General features: G+C 44.8%; 1 protein-coding gene across 3 annotated transcripts in view; it reads left to right on the top strand.

Annotated features, from left to right (window-relative positions):
* The window catches only part of PDE8B (phosphodiesterase 8B), a 202,337-nt gene that overhangs the window by 118,893 nt on the left and 68,960 nt on the right, over window positions 1-14,484 (top strand). For all 3 annotated transcript variants that reach the window (XM_087430140.1, XM_087430139.1, XM_087430141.1), the window contains exons 6-9: window positions 1,258-1,346; window positions 7,384-7,462; window positions 11,176-11,316; window positions 12,882-12,970. In XM_087430140.1, coding sequence (XP_087286266.1) covers window positions 1,258-1,346; window positions 7,384-7,462; window positions 11,176-11,316; window positions 12,882-12,970 — 398 coding nt within the window. The remainder of the gene's footprint in view (window positions 1-1,257; window positions 1,347-7,383; window positions 7,463-11,175; window positions 11,317-12,881; window positions 12,971-14,484) is intronic.

Below are 14,484 nucleotides of genomic sequence, written 5' to 3'. Positions count from 1 at the left end.
TAAAGCAGTAGAATCTTCGATTACCTTTAGTCTACAAAACACTAAGTGCCAGTTATATGCAAACGAACTACTCCATCACCTATAGAAAGCTGTTCTTCACTGCTGGAAGTAGTGTACCACTGTATTTCACTAATGGAACTTCTTAGCACAACTAAAGAAAAATAAAATATTATAAAAAATTATTACTTAGATGTGAGAATGAACATATAGCATGATTATATATATACAATAAACATGAGTGTGTCTAAATATACATATTAACACATACACACCCACAGGCATAATAAAATTAATATCTCTAGCTTATGACATTATCAGTGATTTTTTATTTATATTTTTCTATATTTTATACACTTTAAAATTAATGTGTATTACTTTTATAATTAGACAACAAAAGTTTACTTTTAAACTTTCTGTCTTCGAAAAAAACCTGTCTAACCCTGTTTCTTCCAACATTTTCAAAACTTATTTTATCACAGATCCTTTTGTGTATCTTATGAAGCATCGGCTGACAATGCTCAGAGGTCTGTATAGGCTTGTAGATGATCTACACCCATCCAAGAGCTCAACCTGAACTGAACCGTGTTTAACTTTGTTTTGTAAATAAAAGAGAAAGTGTTTCCCTTCTGTGTGTGCTCACAGCTTCCTCTCTTTCCTTAGCCCTTCCCAGCTTCCATCCCAGTAGTGGGGACCAGAGGAAAGGGAAAGTCAGGGAGCTTTGCAGGTGTTCCCCAGGGAGAAGCCATCCATGCTAGATGTGTGAAAGAGTGTGTGTGTGTGTGTAAGACAGGAGGGAGGAGAGTGCATGAGACCCTCAAAAGGTGAGGAAGGAAGCAAGGAAGGGCCTCTCCCTTCGAAAGAGATCGTTTGTAGAGTAGCACACACGGAATGTGTCCTGTGTTGGGTTTTAGAAGACTTATTAGTGCTATATAAAGTGAAGGCGATTCAGTAGTTAACAGGGTTGGGGAGGCGTTCTATGCCTTTGTGTGTTTATTTTCCTGTGAGTATTCATATTGAAGATTTTCCCACCTTTGTTATAAAAGGGAGTTAACTGTACAGTATTATGTGCTCTGTTGTTTCTCATACATTTAAACGAGCATTTCAAACATCTTGACAACTGTTTTATTTCATTTCATCTTACCTACTAGTTGTCTTATGTAACAGAGTTACCTGGGGTGGAAAAACTGTTAAGTTTCTTCATTTGACTCTTCAAGAAGTGATTGTATCTCTTAAGTATTATCTTTGCTTTCTTTTCAGAGATTTATGGAGAATAGCAGCATAATTGCTTGCTATAATGAACTGATTCAAATAGAACATGGGGAAGTTCGCTCACAGTTCAAATTACGGTACGTAGCAAAGTGAGACAGGACATGAGGTTAAAAATTCTGTAGAAAACTTGTCTGTCATCAGGCTGATGTTCATAGGTTCCCAGCTGAATCCTAGGGATTTTGAAGCCATTAAACAGGTAATGGTAGCTGGTAAACGGCAGATTCTAAACTGGGAGCCCTTTGGTGTACTGAAATAAACTGGCAGCATTTCTTCTTTGGACAGTATTTTCCACTATTTACAGCAGTTTTAAAATTATACCCTAGGAAAAGTACTGTTTAATTTTTGTACAATTAGATCGAGATTAAGAATAACCTTTGAGGATTACTTTCTACTTAACTACTTTCAACATTTATAAATTCCTACTTGGATTGTTATGGATAGGGACAAACCAGTGGGTATATTTATTATGCTAACCATAATAATTGCTACATAACCACAATAGCAATTTTGGGAGGTCTCTTTGTGGCCTTGATATGCACAAAGTCTCTTTATAGGTTTTAAGTCTCTTTACAGGTATATAGTGCTTTAAGACCAGGTTTCTCTCTGGCGCTCACTTGTGGAAAGGGAGTCTGAGTGTCTGGCTGCTGCTAGAACTCAGGGTGGTGGGATGTTCTGCTTCTGGGACGTCTTGGACTATCAAGGTCCTAGTTCAAGCTTGGTTTTGCTCAGGCTCCGCTCTGGCACGTTCTCAGGATCCTGATTTCTTCAGCCCGCCCCCTTGAGCAGAGAGAAAGCAGGGGAAGGAAGAGGCTCTTCCCATCCTACCGCGCCTGTGAGGCCAGTCCCCAGTGGCTCCACCTGTAAGATGCCAGAGGTCCCTGGCATGGCTTCTCTTGCTGGCCCACTGGAAGGTCACGATGGTTTCAGGCTCAGTGGAAAAATAAGTGAGATAGCATCTCATGGTATTGATTGTACTTCTTATCTTGATTACTTAATTTGCATTCCAAGGGGCCAAAACCCTTTTTAAACTTAATTTTTCTCTGCCATCCTCTGTCCTTTGGAAGCAAAACAGATTGGCATAAACCCACAGAGGCAAGTTCTTCTGGGGTTCCCTGGTCAGGGAAGTAGCTTTTTGGTGGATAGAGAGCTTTGAGGAATAAAGTGTGGGGATGAACTGTCACTATCTTAGGTGGGAAAGTATTGAAAAAGAGTCTCAAGCTAGTGGAAATTCAGGTATTTTAACAGTCTTTGGCGAGGAATATTGCCAAAGATTTTTGAGAGTAGAAGTAAGTTAAATCCCTTAGTTTCTTTGTATCCATATATTTATTAGCTTCAGAGAACTTCATAGAATTTCTCAAGAAAACCATATTGCCTTTACTTAAGCAATTTATGATTTTTAATATCATATATTAGTTGTTTTTATTCCTGAGAGTCTCTACTGTTTTTAATTGAGGATAAGAAGACTTTGTACTTTTATTTTGGATGTTTTCACAATAGAATTAGAAAAAGAGGGATTTCAGTTTGGTTTAATTCAACTGTGTATTATCTACAACAAAAAGGAATAGCACACACCTTAGTGCCTTGGTAGGTAATTCCCTCATTTTGTTTTAAATAACTGCTTGGGTTTTCTTAGGCAACATTAAATATGATGGCGCATGTGAGATGTCAGAAGGTGCCTTGTCCATGGGGAGTGAGGTGAAGGCAGGTCTGGCAGTTTGAAATAAACCTCCCCAGCCAGCACAAGGGATTAAAGAAGGGGCTTTGGATTACTGCACTGATGAAATTTGCTTGGAGCCAGGGCACTGAAAAGTTTTCAAGGTTCAGAACTTGGCAAGTTTCTGAGTACCTAACACTACGTCAGTCCCATAACTTCTCACCTCTCACTGCCTGGAGCTGGCTGGGGGAGTGGGACCCACTGTAGCCATCATGATGAAAAGACTCAAGGTCTTAATGCAGATCAGTGTGAAGTTGATGAGTGGTCTTGACCCAGGCAGGTGGCGGCCCCAGGAGGGTGGGTTTGCCTGGCACTGATCCCGTTACCTTCCACATCAGCTTAAGCTTGGCTGGTAGAGCCAAGTCACCAGCAACCAGCATGAGAGCAGCCCACGTGGCGGGGAAAGGAAGGCAAGAGTTCTCCACAGGGGAAGGCCGGAGGAAGACTAAGGGGTCGGTTCCTTCTGTTCCCTTTTGGCTGGTTCCACGTCAGCCATCCCCAACTTCCTTCCCTTACATTGGGCAAGTGGGGTGTGTGTGCATGGTTTGACTCTCCCTGGCTGTACTAGATCTGGGCCCAGCAGATGGGGGGACGGTGACCCATACCATGATCTTCCCCAACTCCTCAGGGCACTCAAGGACATCTAGAGCATCTACGTGCACCCCAGAGGCAGGCAGGCAACTCTGTCACTCGCCGCAGACTGGGAAAGTGAGGCTCTTTATTATACAATGCCAGAACAATTATAGTCTAATTATATAATACTTTTCCCTGCGAATCCACCCCCGGCTGCAGCTAAATATGTGGCATTACTAGCATTCTGCAAGGACAGTCTGTACTGCAAGGACAATGTCGAATATTGAAGGTAGACACCTCTGTCCAGGTCTTCATGGATGGTAACCACACTTACTTAACTAAGAAAAAAGACGATCATGTGATCAAACAAAAAATATCTAATTTTAAAATTCCATCGTATAGAGTAACTTTTAAAGACAGAGGGACTAAATCACATTTCTGTGTACATTTGATGAATTACCTTGTTGAACAGAAGAATTCATGAAATGGGGAATGTCTAGGGAAATATGGGCTGAATGATGACCATTATCTTCTAATGTTCTTATGCCTCCTTATCATGAAAAGAACTGTGTTATTCAGATGCACATAGGATTTAGCTACGTATCAAAATTTAAGCTGATCCATTTATACTGATGCAGTACTAGCTGTTGTTTCATCATTAGTCAGTCTATATCTGTTATCTGGGAGTTATGCCCAAACCATCATGTTTATTTTGCTCCGAGCCTGAAGACAGTAGCAGTCCTCCATTTTAGAAAGAATCGGTTTCTGATGGGCAGACTTTGTATTCCGTGGAACACGATATCTCTCCGAGTTAACAGACATTTATGGAGTGCTTTGCGCTCACGTGGGCTCTGCCTGACAGCCACTGTGTTACAGGAGTAGACCCTGAGCTGTGAAGGTTTAGAGTAACCGGCCCATATGGCATCACTGCCCAGGAAGAGGGCTGACCAGGCACAAGTCCATGACCCCCTGCTGCCTCTGCTCCTCCCTCACCACCCCTCCTAGACCCCTGCTGGGATGTGGACTGAGGTTCAGGATCTTCTCCCTACATGCCACTGCCTTGCCCACTGTACCCGTGCTCCAGCTGGCCTCAGTTTGTGTGTGTGTGCTTTGTGTGAGTAGATTCTAGGGTACCTTTGGTTGAAATACAGGAGATCATGTAACCCAACCACCCCAGTCACAACTGACCAAGGGAAAACACCGAGGACCAGGGAGACACTTGACACCATCTCAGCTACCTGGTGTGTTGGTGGCAGCACTGGAGTCGAATCTAGGCGTCCTGCTTTTCAGTCTGATGCACTCTGCACCCCATCATACCACTGTGTTCTTTGTAGACCTGAGACCTGGGCCCCTGGAACGTTTGCCTTTTCCCTCTGGGCCTTCAAGGGCCCTCAAGAAGGTGAGGGGACAGTGGTTACGCTGCTGCACTTCAGGGCCTTCCCACCGGGGTTACAAGGTTACCTTGAGCTGCTGGTCCCAATTTTCCCACTTCCCAACCTGAAAGATTCGAAAATACATTTGAGGTGCAGAGTTATATGGTTCCCAAGCACAGAAAATTAATAAAGCTACGGCTCCTCAGCATGAAGAGTGTTAATAATTAATACAAGCAATTAAATTCACAAACTCTAGGAACATGATTCAAATTGATTACCTCATTTTGCTGCAGGTTTATTTATACAGAGCTATCAACCAAATTGGTTTAAAGCCTAGATCTAAACATTGCAGTCCAGTCGTGTTGGTCACTGGGAGAAAGTAATGTTATTAATCCTACCAATATCGTTTCACCTCAACTGTTCATAAGGATTTTGCTTTGTCCCGTTGGGCATTATTCTTACTGAAGATTTTATGCCTTGTGGATAATGATACGATGAATGTGTTATAGATGAATTTTGGAGATTGGAGCTAAGACAGCCTCTTTGATGGACAAAAACAAAAATAGTCTGAAGTACCTGTTCGCATACTTAGTTGAGACTTGCAGGTACTTTAAGAAAATACTTGGACAAGAGAGGAATTTATCATTTGATAAAGTGTGTTAGAGCTTAATTATCCAGCTCTCACAGTTAAGGAATTAGCCCACAACGAGTGTGCCTTTCCACGTCTAACTTCTGGGAGCCAGGGAATGCTTTCCTATGGTGTTGAGTCGGGTTCTGGACCCAGGTGCCTGGAAAAGACTTCTGACAAGACTGGCTCTTGTTTGCCTCTTCATGAGAGACGGTGCAGTAGTGACTTTGGTAACAATTTTATAGTCCCCTTTTATTCTTATTTTAAGTGATCTTATTTACAAAGGCAGCAATGCTAATAGGACAGTATGTGGTTCGAATTAGGTAGCCTGGGAGCAGTTTACATAAGAAAACATACTGCACCATCGAGAGTCTCTGATGAGTTAGGTTTACGTTCTCCTGCTCACCCCCGTCACCATGACTTATTTTACTCACCCGCCCACTCTGGTGCCTTCATCTCTGCAGCTGTAGGAGCACTGTCCTCCAGTGGGCTGCAATCCTTCACTCCCCTGCGGGTTACTTGCTATTACTGACTGCAGTTCTTGGTTGGATATCTCAAGTATACTCATGAGAAAAGATAGGTTATGATTTGCTTTTCTTTTCACCAACAGTCTTTGAAAGCCTTAGAGAACAAAGAAATATTACTCTGGGATCTTACAAATAATAACAAGAACCACATGTTGAATTTTTACTATTGTCCCAAGCACTTTGAGAAATGCCTCACCTAAACCATCTCTTTTGATCCTTATAACAACATGTAAAATATGTGTTATTATCCTCATTTTATAGATAAGGAAACTGAGGGCCAGTGAAGATAAATAGTTGCCCGAGCCCCTGTAAGTGGCAAAATATGAGCTAGATTTCACCCAGTTTTTTCTGCCCTCTCCCTTGTAAACAGTGTGAACAGGATGGCAAAGTTAGATGCCTTTATGAGTGGAAAAAATGAATAACATTTTAAGAGTTTGTTTTATAAGAAGAAACATCAATGTAGTAAATCAACATTTTTTGGTAATGTGTAAGAAAGCCTTCACTGGGATTCTTTAAACAGCCAGTACAAATACCGAAGCTTTAGGAACTAGCTACATACTTGCTGTGTTAGATAGTAAATAACTTACTGTATTTGGAATTGCTCTAGATTTGGAAGGTAATTAAGATTCTAACCAAGAAATTGAGAAATTGAAGTGATTTCAAATATTCCAGATATACAAGGAAGGTCACCCAGAAAAGTGCCCACCTCGAGAGCTGTACAGTTAACCAGGCGAGGGTAGTTCTGCCATCTTTGCCTTTTATCATGCCAGTGGGTGTGGTTGAAAGCCAAGTGCCTTAAAGGCTTGTTCATCCGAGACCATGAAAGTAAGAAAGGAGAAAAAATGTCTGTGTCTGTTACAAAAGGCCAGAATACCTCACATCCAATTTGGGCTTAATTATGTTCTCCTAATTGGTGGGGATGGACTTGACTTCTCCATGACCACACTATGGATGAAACAGAAGAGCATAATTGATGTAGAACATAGGGACCCACAAGACAGTCTCCTGCATCTTTGTTCTCTCATGTCAGTATGAAGGTTTCATGCAGCACATATGTAGTTCATTCCATGACTCATGAAGATTTTGTTGGATTACAGTTCTTTTCTTTGTATCATATTTGCAGAAATATATGGTGTTGTTTATTCATTTAGTTTGAAAGGCTGTTGTTTTCCCTCAAAACATAATACCAAAAGGTCCATGGTTTTAATGAATTTGAGGAACTGTTTACTTTGATAAATGAACAGATGAAACGCTAATGGTTTTATAGCAGAACTAACATCGATCTTTTGCAACTTTCAGGGCCTGTAATTCAGTTTTTACAGCATTAGACCACTGTCATGAAGCCATCGAGATAACAAGCGATGACCACGTGATTCAGGTGTGGAGACACTTTTTATCTCTAAATGTCAAAATAGAGCCTTTCAAGTTTGAGCCACCCTTTTTCAAGTACTTTCCCATAATTCTCACATTTCAGCATATTTTCTTTGGAGAAAGGAACACCAAAGAATGCAGAGAAAACTGATAGACTTAAGCTAAGAATTAGATATTCAATAAGAATAAAAAATTATGAATTCAGATTGGAGCTGTGATTTCTTTGACAGAGGTGGGGTAAATTCTTTGGACTGTCAGTGAAGACAGCATTTATACAGAAGGATATCAGAATTGTAGAGCAGATGCTCATAATTGCCTATGGGAACAAGATATTTTCAAAGGCACACGCTTATTTGCCTGCAGTTGGAATTCTAATTAAAAAGCGCTCTTATGTGCTCAAGTCATCATCCTAGGGAAGTATGTCTAGTAGACAAACCTTTGTTGAAGCATCTTACTATATTTGTTGGAAAGTAAGACATTAACACTTGAAAAATACTCTGAAATGTAGTCTTTGCTCTTGATGGGTCCTGGCCTGCCTGCAGTTGGTTTGCATAATGGCACTGAGTGTGAGGAACCCTTGCTAACATCAGTAGAGACCAAAGGCAGTACACCCCACACGGGCCCCACAACAGGGCCTCACACTTGCTTTTCTGTGAACCTCCACCACACACAGACACACCTGCTCACACCAGGCCAGTGACATCAGCAGCCCACCAGGCCTAGGCCCTGTCATCAACATGTTCATAAGGTTCTCTCATTGCTGTTCAGTAGCGCTATGAAAGAGGCATAAGTGCTGTGTAATACAGATGGGGGAAACTGAGGCCCAGTAAGGGCAAGGAACTTACCCAAGGAAAGCCCCAGTAATAAGTGTTAGAACCAAAATATGTAGCCATGTCTTTCCGACTCCAAAGCCTTCCAACCCAGTTCCCTGTTTGGCTATATTTATAGAGTTTGTTTTTCTGGCTGCTCCTTGAAATGGATCTGAAGGCTTCCTCACATTGCTGCCTATTACTGGCCTCCTGCCCATGATCTGTGTCCTGGACCTCAGAGGAATCAGACAGGTTTCTGTTACGGACCAAGCATGAATTCCAACTCTCCCCCACTTATATCCAGACTTGAACAGTCAGTTCTATTCATGAAACACATTTGCTCTGCACCTCGCTCTTGTGCAGGGAGCAGCCAGGCTGTGATTTCAGTAATGAGGAGAAGGAGCCTCTGCTCTCTCCCCACCTTCCTCACTTCTAAGCTAACAGATGACTCCTTTAACAGGGAGCAGTCCCTCATTCTACAGCAAGCAACTGCTGGTTAGAAACTCTGTATCTCTGGGAAGGGTAATAGGGTGATGGTGTCACATGATATTAATCACCTCCCAGCCTTTATCATGAACAGGAAGAGACAGGCTGAGGACAGTGGGGGCCTGGAAGCGGGGGGTGGCTGCAGTGAAAGGAAAACTATACTGATGGTGGGTTTTTTCTTGGGAACTCTTTCAGGGCCCTTTAAAAACCTACCAGCAATCTGAATATAAAACTCAAAACAAGAGCATGGAGGAAGAAGTTGAATAGAGGCTGTTATATGTAAGGGGGAAATTAAAATGACCTTTGTGCTATAGATTTCGAGATGAGTCATCATGTATGGAATACTTCATATATGTTCTTACTCAATACCAGCTCCTTCTCAGGGCACTGCCTCAGAGGAGTACGTGCCTCTTGAGGGCAAATGTTCAGAGATCAGGCATTAGCACTTAAAATTTAGGAACAGTATCTATCTACCTACCCACCCATCCATTCGTCCATCCATCCATCCGTCTGTCTATTCATCCATGAATCAAGCTGAACTCTCCCTCTGTTTGCTTTAAAACACTTACATGGTGCTTATCATGTGCCGGGCACGGTACTCAGAATTTTATATATACTCATTTATTTCCTAAAACAATCCTATGAACCAGGTTACTACTCCTGTAGTTATTTTACAGATGAAGAGACTGAGGACCAGAGAAGAGGAGTAACTTGCCCACAGTCGAGTAGCTAGGAACTGGCAGAGACAGGATTTGAACTTGGGTCCCTTGGCTCCAGAGTCCATGTCTGCTGTACCTGCTGCATTCTAAGGTTACAGAAACCCTGGTGTGAACAAAGGGCCGTGACTTCTACCCATATTTGTAACCTAACAGCAAAGGCAGAGTAAACACATGTGAAAATGTATGAGAACTTAGCTAACAAATAAGGCGAACGATACATTCTCAAATATGATCCATTCATCAAATACTTACTAAACAGTCCTGAGTATTCAAAGATATAAATCCAAAGTAGTCTTTGCCTTTGAGGATTTTAATGTCTAGTTGGGGGAGAGATAAATAAACAAAAATTTAGATTCAGTGTAATGTGTCACTAGAAGCCTGCGCAGGAGATGGGAGCCCTTAGGGGTGGCACTGACTCAGATGGGCAGGGGGCCAAGGATGGCTTGCTGGAGGAGGGGAGGGATAAATCAGAGTTGGTGAGGCAAGGGGATGGGGAATAGTGTGCTAAGCAGAGAGGGCACGTGGGCAAAGGCCCAGAGTGAGGGAGAAGTGAGGCAGCTTAGCAGTGGGCAGGGGTGGGCCAGGGAGCTGTGGGGCTGACCTGCCCAGGGAGGGGAGTGACTGCCACCTGTATGTGATAGGAGATCAGTGAAGACAATGTCACCATCCCCTCCTCCTCATTCGCTCCCATAAGGCCTGGTGCTGAGGGCCTCAGAACAGCCTCCCATTGCCTCTGACTCCTGGGGTTAATTGTGTTAGTAGAAGCTGTGTCCCTGAGGGAACAGTGCCCCGAGTGTCCCTGCCACATCCAGTTCCTTATTGTGGTCACCACCGTGGAGGGCGAGCCTGACTGCATTTGTAAGAAGGCCCCTGAAGCAGCAGGTGGATGTAAGTTATGCCCAGAGACATCCGTGACCTAGACGCAGCATGCTCCCACTTCCCAGCTTCTTCGTCCCTTGTCCCTCCACTCAGCTCCTCATCTGGTGACTGTGTTCTTGGAGAAGACACTGGAGGGGGGGGACAGGGAGCTGGGAGGCAGCGAAGGTAATAGCTCTGAATTCCAGGGCCCTGGGCAGAATTTTGGAAAGAAACCTCAGGGTCTGCCAGCCCCAGAACGTGTGAGGGGAGCCTCTCCTCCCACCCGCGCTGTGCCTGGCACCGAAAGGGGCCTCCTGCCCGAGCCGCGTAACTGAACTTATTGTTCAGATGAGAGTGGAAGGGGCCCCAAGCCGTAGCATTGGTTAATAGATCGTGTCTACTAGGAGACAGGAGAGATCAGATTGCTGCCTCGTAGAGACGTGACTAATGTAAGCCACAACCTGTTAGATTGAGTTCTAATTAATTTTCTTGTTTTTTTCCGATGTTTTCCTTATTTCATGAGTGGTAGGTGATGAATAAGGCCCTCCAGAGGCTCGGACTACCAGATGAGGGCTTCTCCCTCTTTTCCTGCTGAGGAATTTGTTCGGATTTCCCCGCAGGAACCAGGATGCTGGGATGGCGGTTCAGTGGATACATGGCTGCTCAAGAGGGAGGCAGCTGCTCCAGGGGGCCTTTGGATGGGGGGACTGGTCGGCCCCCGCATTAGGGAGCACTGGCCTCGGGAACCTCTTGCTTGACGTTCCAGCACGTTTCCTCTGCGTCCCAGCGAACGTACCTGCGGGGCGCATATGTCCCCGCGCTGACCTGTAACCACTTCCCCTTCACAGTACGTCAACCCAGCCTTTGAACAGATGATGGGCTACCACAAAGGCGAGCTCCTGGGGAAAGAACTCGCAGAGCTGCCCAAAAGCGACAAGAACCGGGCAGACCTTCTCGACACCATCAACACGTGCATCAAGAAGGGCAAGGTGGGTGCAGCAAACAGACCCGCAGACCCCCTCCCCAGGGAATTTTTTTCTGAGTCTTTATGTCACGTCTTTAAAGTTGGCTTCTTTAATAACATTACAATTAAGTGAAAGATCTTTTATATTTGCAAAATGAGTTAATTTTTTAGTTAATTTTAGACATCAAGCGAATCTGGTGCTTACCATGATGATGTAGAATCTGATGATTTTGTATAAGGAGATGTCATCCTTTGCATGAATATATCCCACCCGTTGCTGCTGGAATGTCATTCCTATGTCTGAGCAGAGTTCCACCCCCAGGCTGTTGTGTGTTTTTCAATTTATCCAGCATTTGGGGGACTAGAAATATTTAATATCAGTATTTACATGTAGGCCTAGTTTTCAGTCTCTTTTTTTTGTTGTTGTTCTCTTCATTCAACACAGCTCATTAGAGACATAGAGCTTACTTTTGCCTGCCACTCCAGTTTGTCCAGTGGCTTCCACCTCATCCAAGTAGATGCACGCGATGGTGTCGATGCAGTAGGCCTTCCCCCTCAGGCCCTCCCCTCCAGAGGAGCACTGCTCTCAGAGCTGGAACTGCCTGTGCATTTTCCTTTAGGCATTCAGAATGCTTTCTCACGTGTTATTTCTTTCATCTTGCTTTCTCTGATGTGAAGTAGTTAGATAAGCATTGTATTCATTTAATGGGGGACAATGTACAGGAATAACATAAGTTTGGGTTGTATATGATGGCCAAAATTAATTTTAAAAAAATAGGTCAGTGAGACTGAAAAGGAAACAGGATGCTGGCAGATACTCCAAGAAAATTTGCAGAAGAATGCTGCTGCACACCTGGTGACCCCAGCATACCAGGCAGCCATCTCGTGTGAGAGGGGGCAAGAAGAGGCTCTGATTTAACCACTCCCAGAAGCAGCAGAGGTGCCCCAGGTTTCCCCTTGAGGTCGCTAGGCTCTTCATTCCAGCCAGTTCCCCGGGTCCAGAGACTGCAGAAGTCTTCACACTCCCCTTTGCCTCATCCTGGAAACTGCCGGGAGCCAGACGAACCCCAGAGAAGTAGAGAAGTCTTGGCTGGAGGACCCATAGGCTGATAGAAAGATGACAGACTTCGAGGAGAGTTAAGAGACACGAATTTATAACCAGATCCTCCACTTCCTAATGTGGGCAAATTAGTTAGAATCTCTGAGCCTCAGTTTACCCATCTGTAAATTAAGGATGATAATACCACACTCACAGGTTGTTGTTAAGATTTTGAGAAAGACCCCAGAAGAATCCCTTGGCCTGGTGCCCTTACACCCACAGGACTGAGAGCAGGAACTCCCCCCCACTGGTCAGGTGTCCTGGGACCCAGGAGGGGCAGCCTGGGGGGGACACATTGGTCTTGTGGTCTTGGCGCATTGTGACTGTGAGCCTTACGTAGTCAGCATCACAGCGGGTACAACAATAGGGCAGCGTTTTGTGGAATGTAATGAAAGCATGTGGGAACTTTCTTGCTCAACTTGATAAGACCCTCTGTAGGAGCAGCCGTAACCCTTGATGGAAGGATTTTAAGAGCTCTCTTTTCCATGTAGGAGTGGCAGGGGGTTTACTATGCCAGACGGAAATCCGGGGACAGCATCCAACAGCACGTGAAGATCACCCCAGTGATTGGCCAAGGAGGGTGAGAGCAAACTCTTGAACTCTTTTAATTGAAGGGCCTGTGTGGGCATTGGGTTTGCGTATTGAAGTGCTGGTGTAAGCGCTAGACCTACAAATACAGTCGGCTTGGGCTGTACGTGGGATATACCCAGAACACCTCCACGTGGCCAGCAACAACCCCCAGACGTGGCTTTCCCTCCCCGTCTCCTCCTGCTTAGGTCTTTCTGAAGCATCCCCCACTGCCCACCTCCACCTGGTCATCAGTGGTTCCATTGTCCCCGCTGCCCTCTGAAGAAGCGCGGTTTCTAGGCCTTCCCCCTTCATAAGAACAGCAAAGCAAAGGGCTTCCCAGCCACAGCCCTGCACTGGAGCCACCCTTCTCTCCTGAGGCTGCGGCTCTGGGCTGGTTCTCCCCAGGCGGGCTCGGGGCTGTTCCACAGGGGGAGCACCCTGGAGGTCCTGGTTATGGAGAGAAGGGTGTGTCTGACCAGAAGCTAAGGGCTCTGATTCCATTTAACCTCAGCTTGCCAGAAAAGCCTAGTCATTTGTGGAGAGAGAGGGTAAATAGGCAATTCCTTTTCCTTCTCCCAGTTAAAGTTTGTGAGAAGGTTTACGAAGCCAAACAAGATCCCCTGTCAGTACATCCCTGAGGAGCCTTTGTAAACCAGCCCGAAGGTCAGCACCATAGTTCAGACTTACAAGAGACACACACCCTTGTGTGACATTTTGGAAAAAGGAAAGGTGGCAATTGTTGTGCCAGTAACTGGAAGAGGCGAGTCCTGTCCGTGACTCTTAGGACCTCCTGAGCTCCTTGCAGGCCGTCGTGTGGTGGGAAAACGAGACATTGCGTAAAGTCAGCAGAGGATCTGTAGGATGGTTCCCTCCAGTTTTACTTGTTTAGTTAGTTGCGAAATGGTTCCCCCTCAGTTCGGAGACCACTGTCTGTTTCCTGCCGTTTTGCTTCACCCTGGGTGTAGGGACTTGGCAGGCCCTGGCCAGGGGTCAGGAGCACAGGAAGAGGCTGCCAGGCCCTCCTCCTGAGCGCAAAGGCCTCGGCGTGGCCGTTACCTCCAGTGGTCAGTGCTCGGAGGCCACGCTGGCTTCACGTTGTTGCTATCATCATCCTCAGACCCTCTTCTCAGAACATTGAAGCTGAGATTCACTTCATGTGTGACCAGAATTGTTAGGTAACCAAGGCAGAGGGGACAGGCGACTGCCCAGTAATTTCTGTCAGAATGATTTTTTCTGATCTTTCTGATTTTACACATAAGAGAGAGAAGTTCTTTTCTCTAGGCATAATTTCCACTGTTATTTTTTCCTCAATTGTAGGCATTGAGCTATTAGAGGAAATTCGTATTAAAAGTAGGGAAATTTTACCTCTCCCTGTTTAGTGAAGCTCATGACAGAAAACCAGTATTTTCCATTCACTCTTTAGAGTCCTCCAGCGAAAACTGAGCCAGAGAGAGAGGGGGACTCATTACTGGAGAATCGAACGTAGGCCCCTGGAAGTCCTGGCTTCACTCGCAGGAGAAAACC

The sequence above is a fragment of the Ceratotherium simum genome, chromosome 4 (assembly GCF_057802395.1).
Source record: "Ceratotherium simum simum isolate JZ-2026a chromosome 4, ASM5780239v1, whole genome shotgun sequence".
NCBI classification, from domain to species: domain Eukaryota; kingdom Metazoa; phylum Chordata; class Mammalia; order Perissodactyla; family Rhinocerotidae; genus Ceratotherium; species Ceratotherium simum.
Note: the sequence above shows the minus strand (reverse complement) of the source record. Positions and strands in the feature narration are given on the sequence as shown.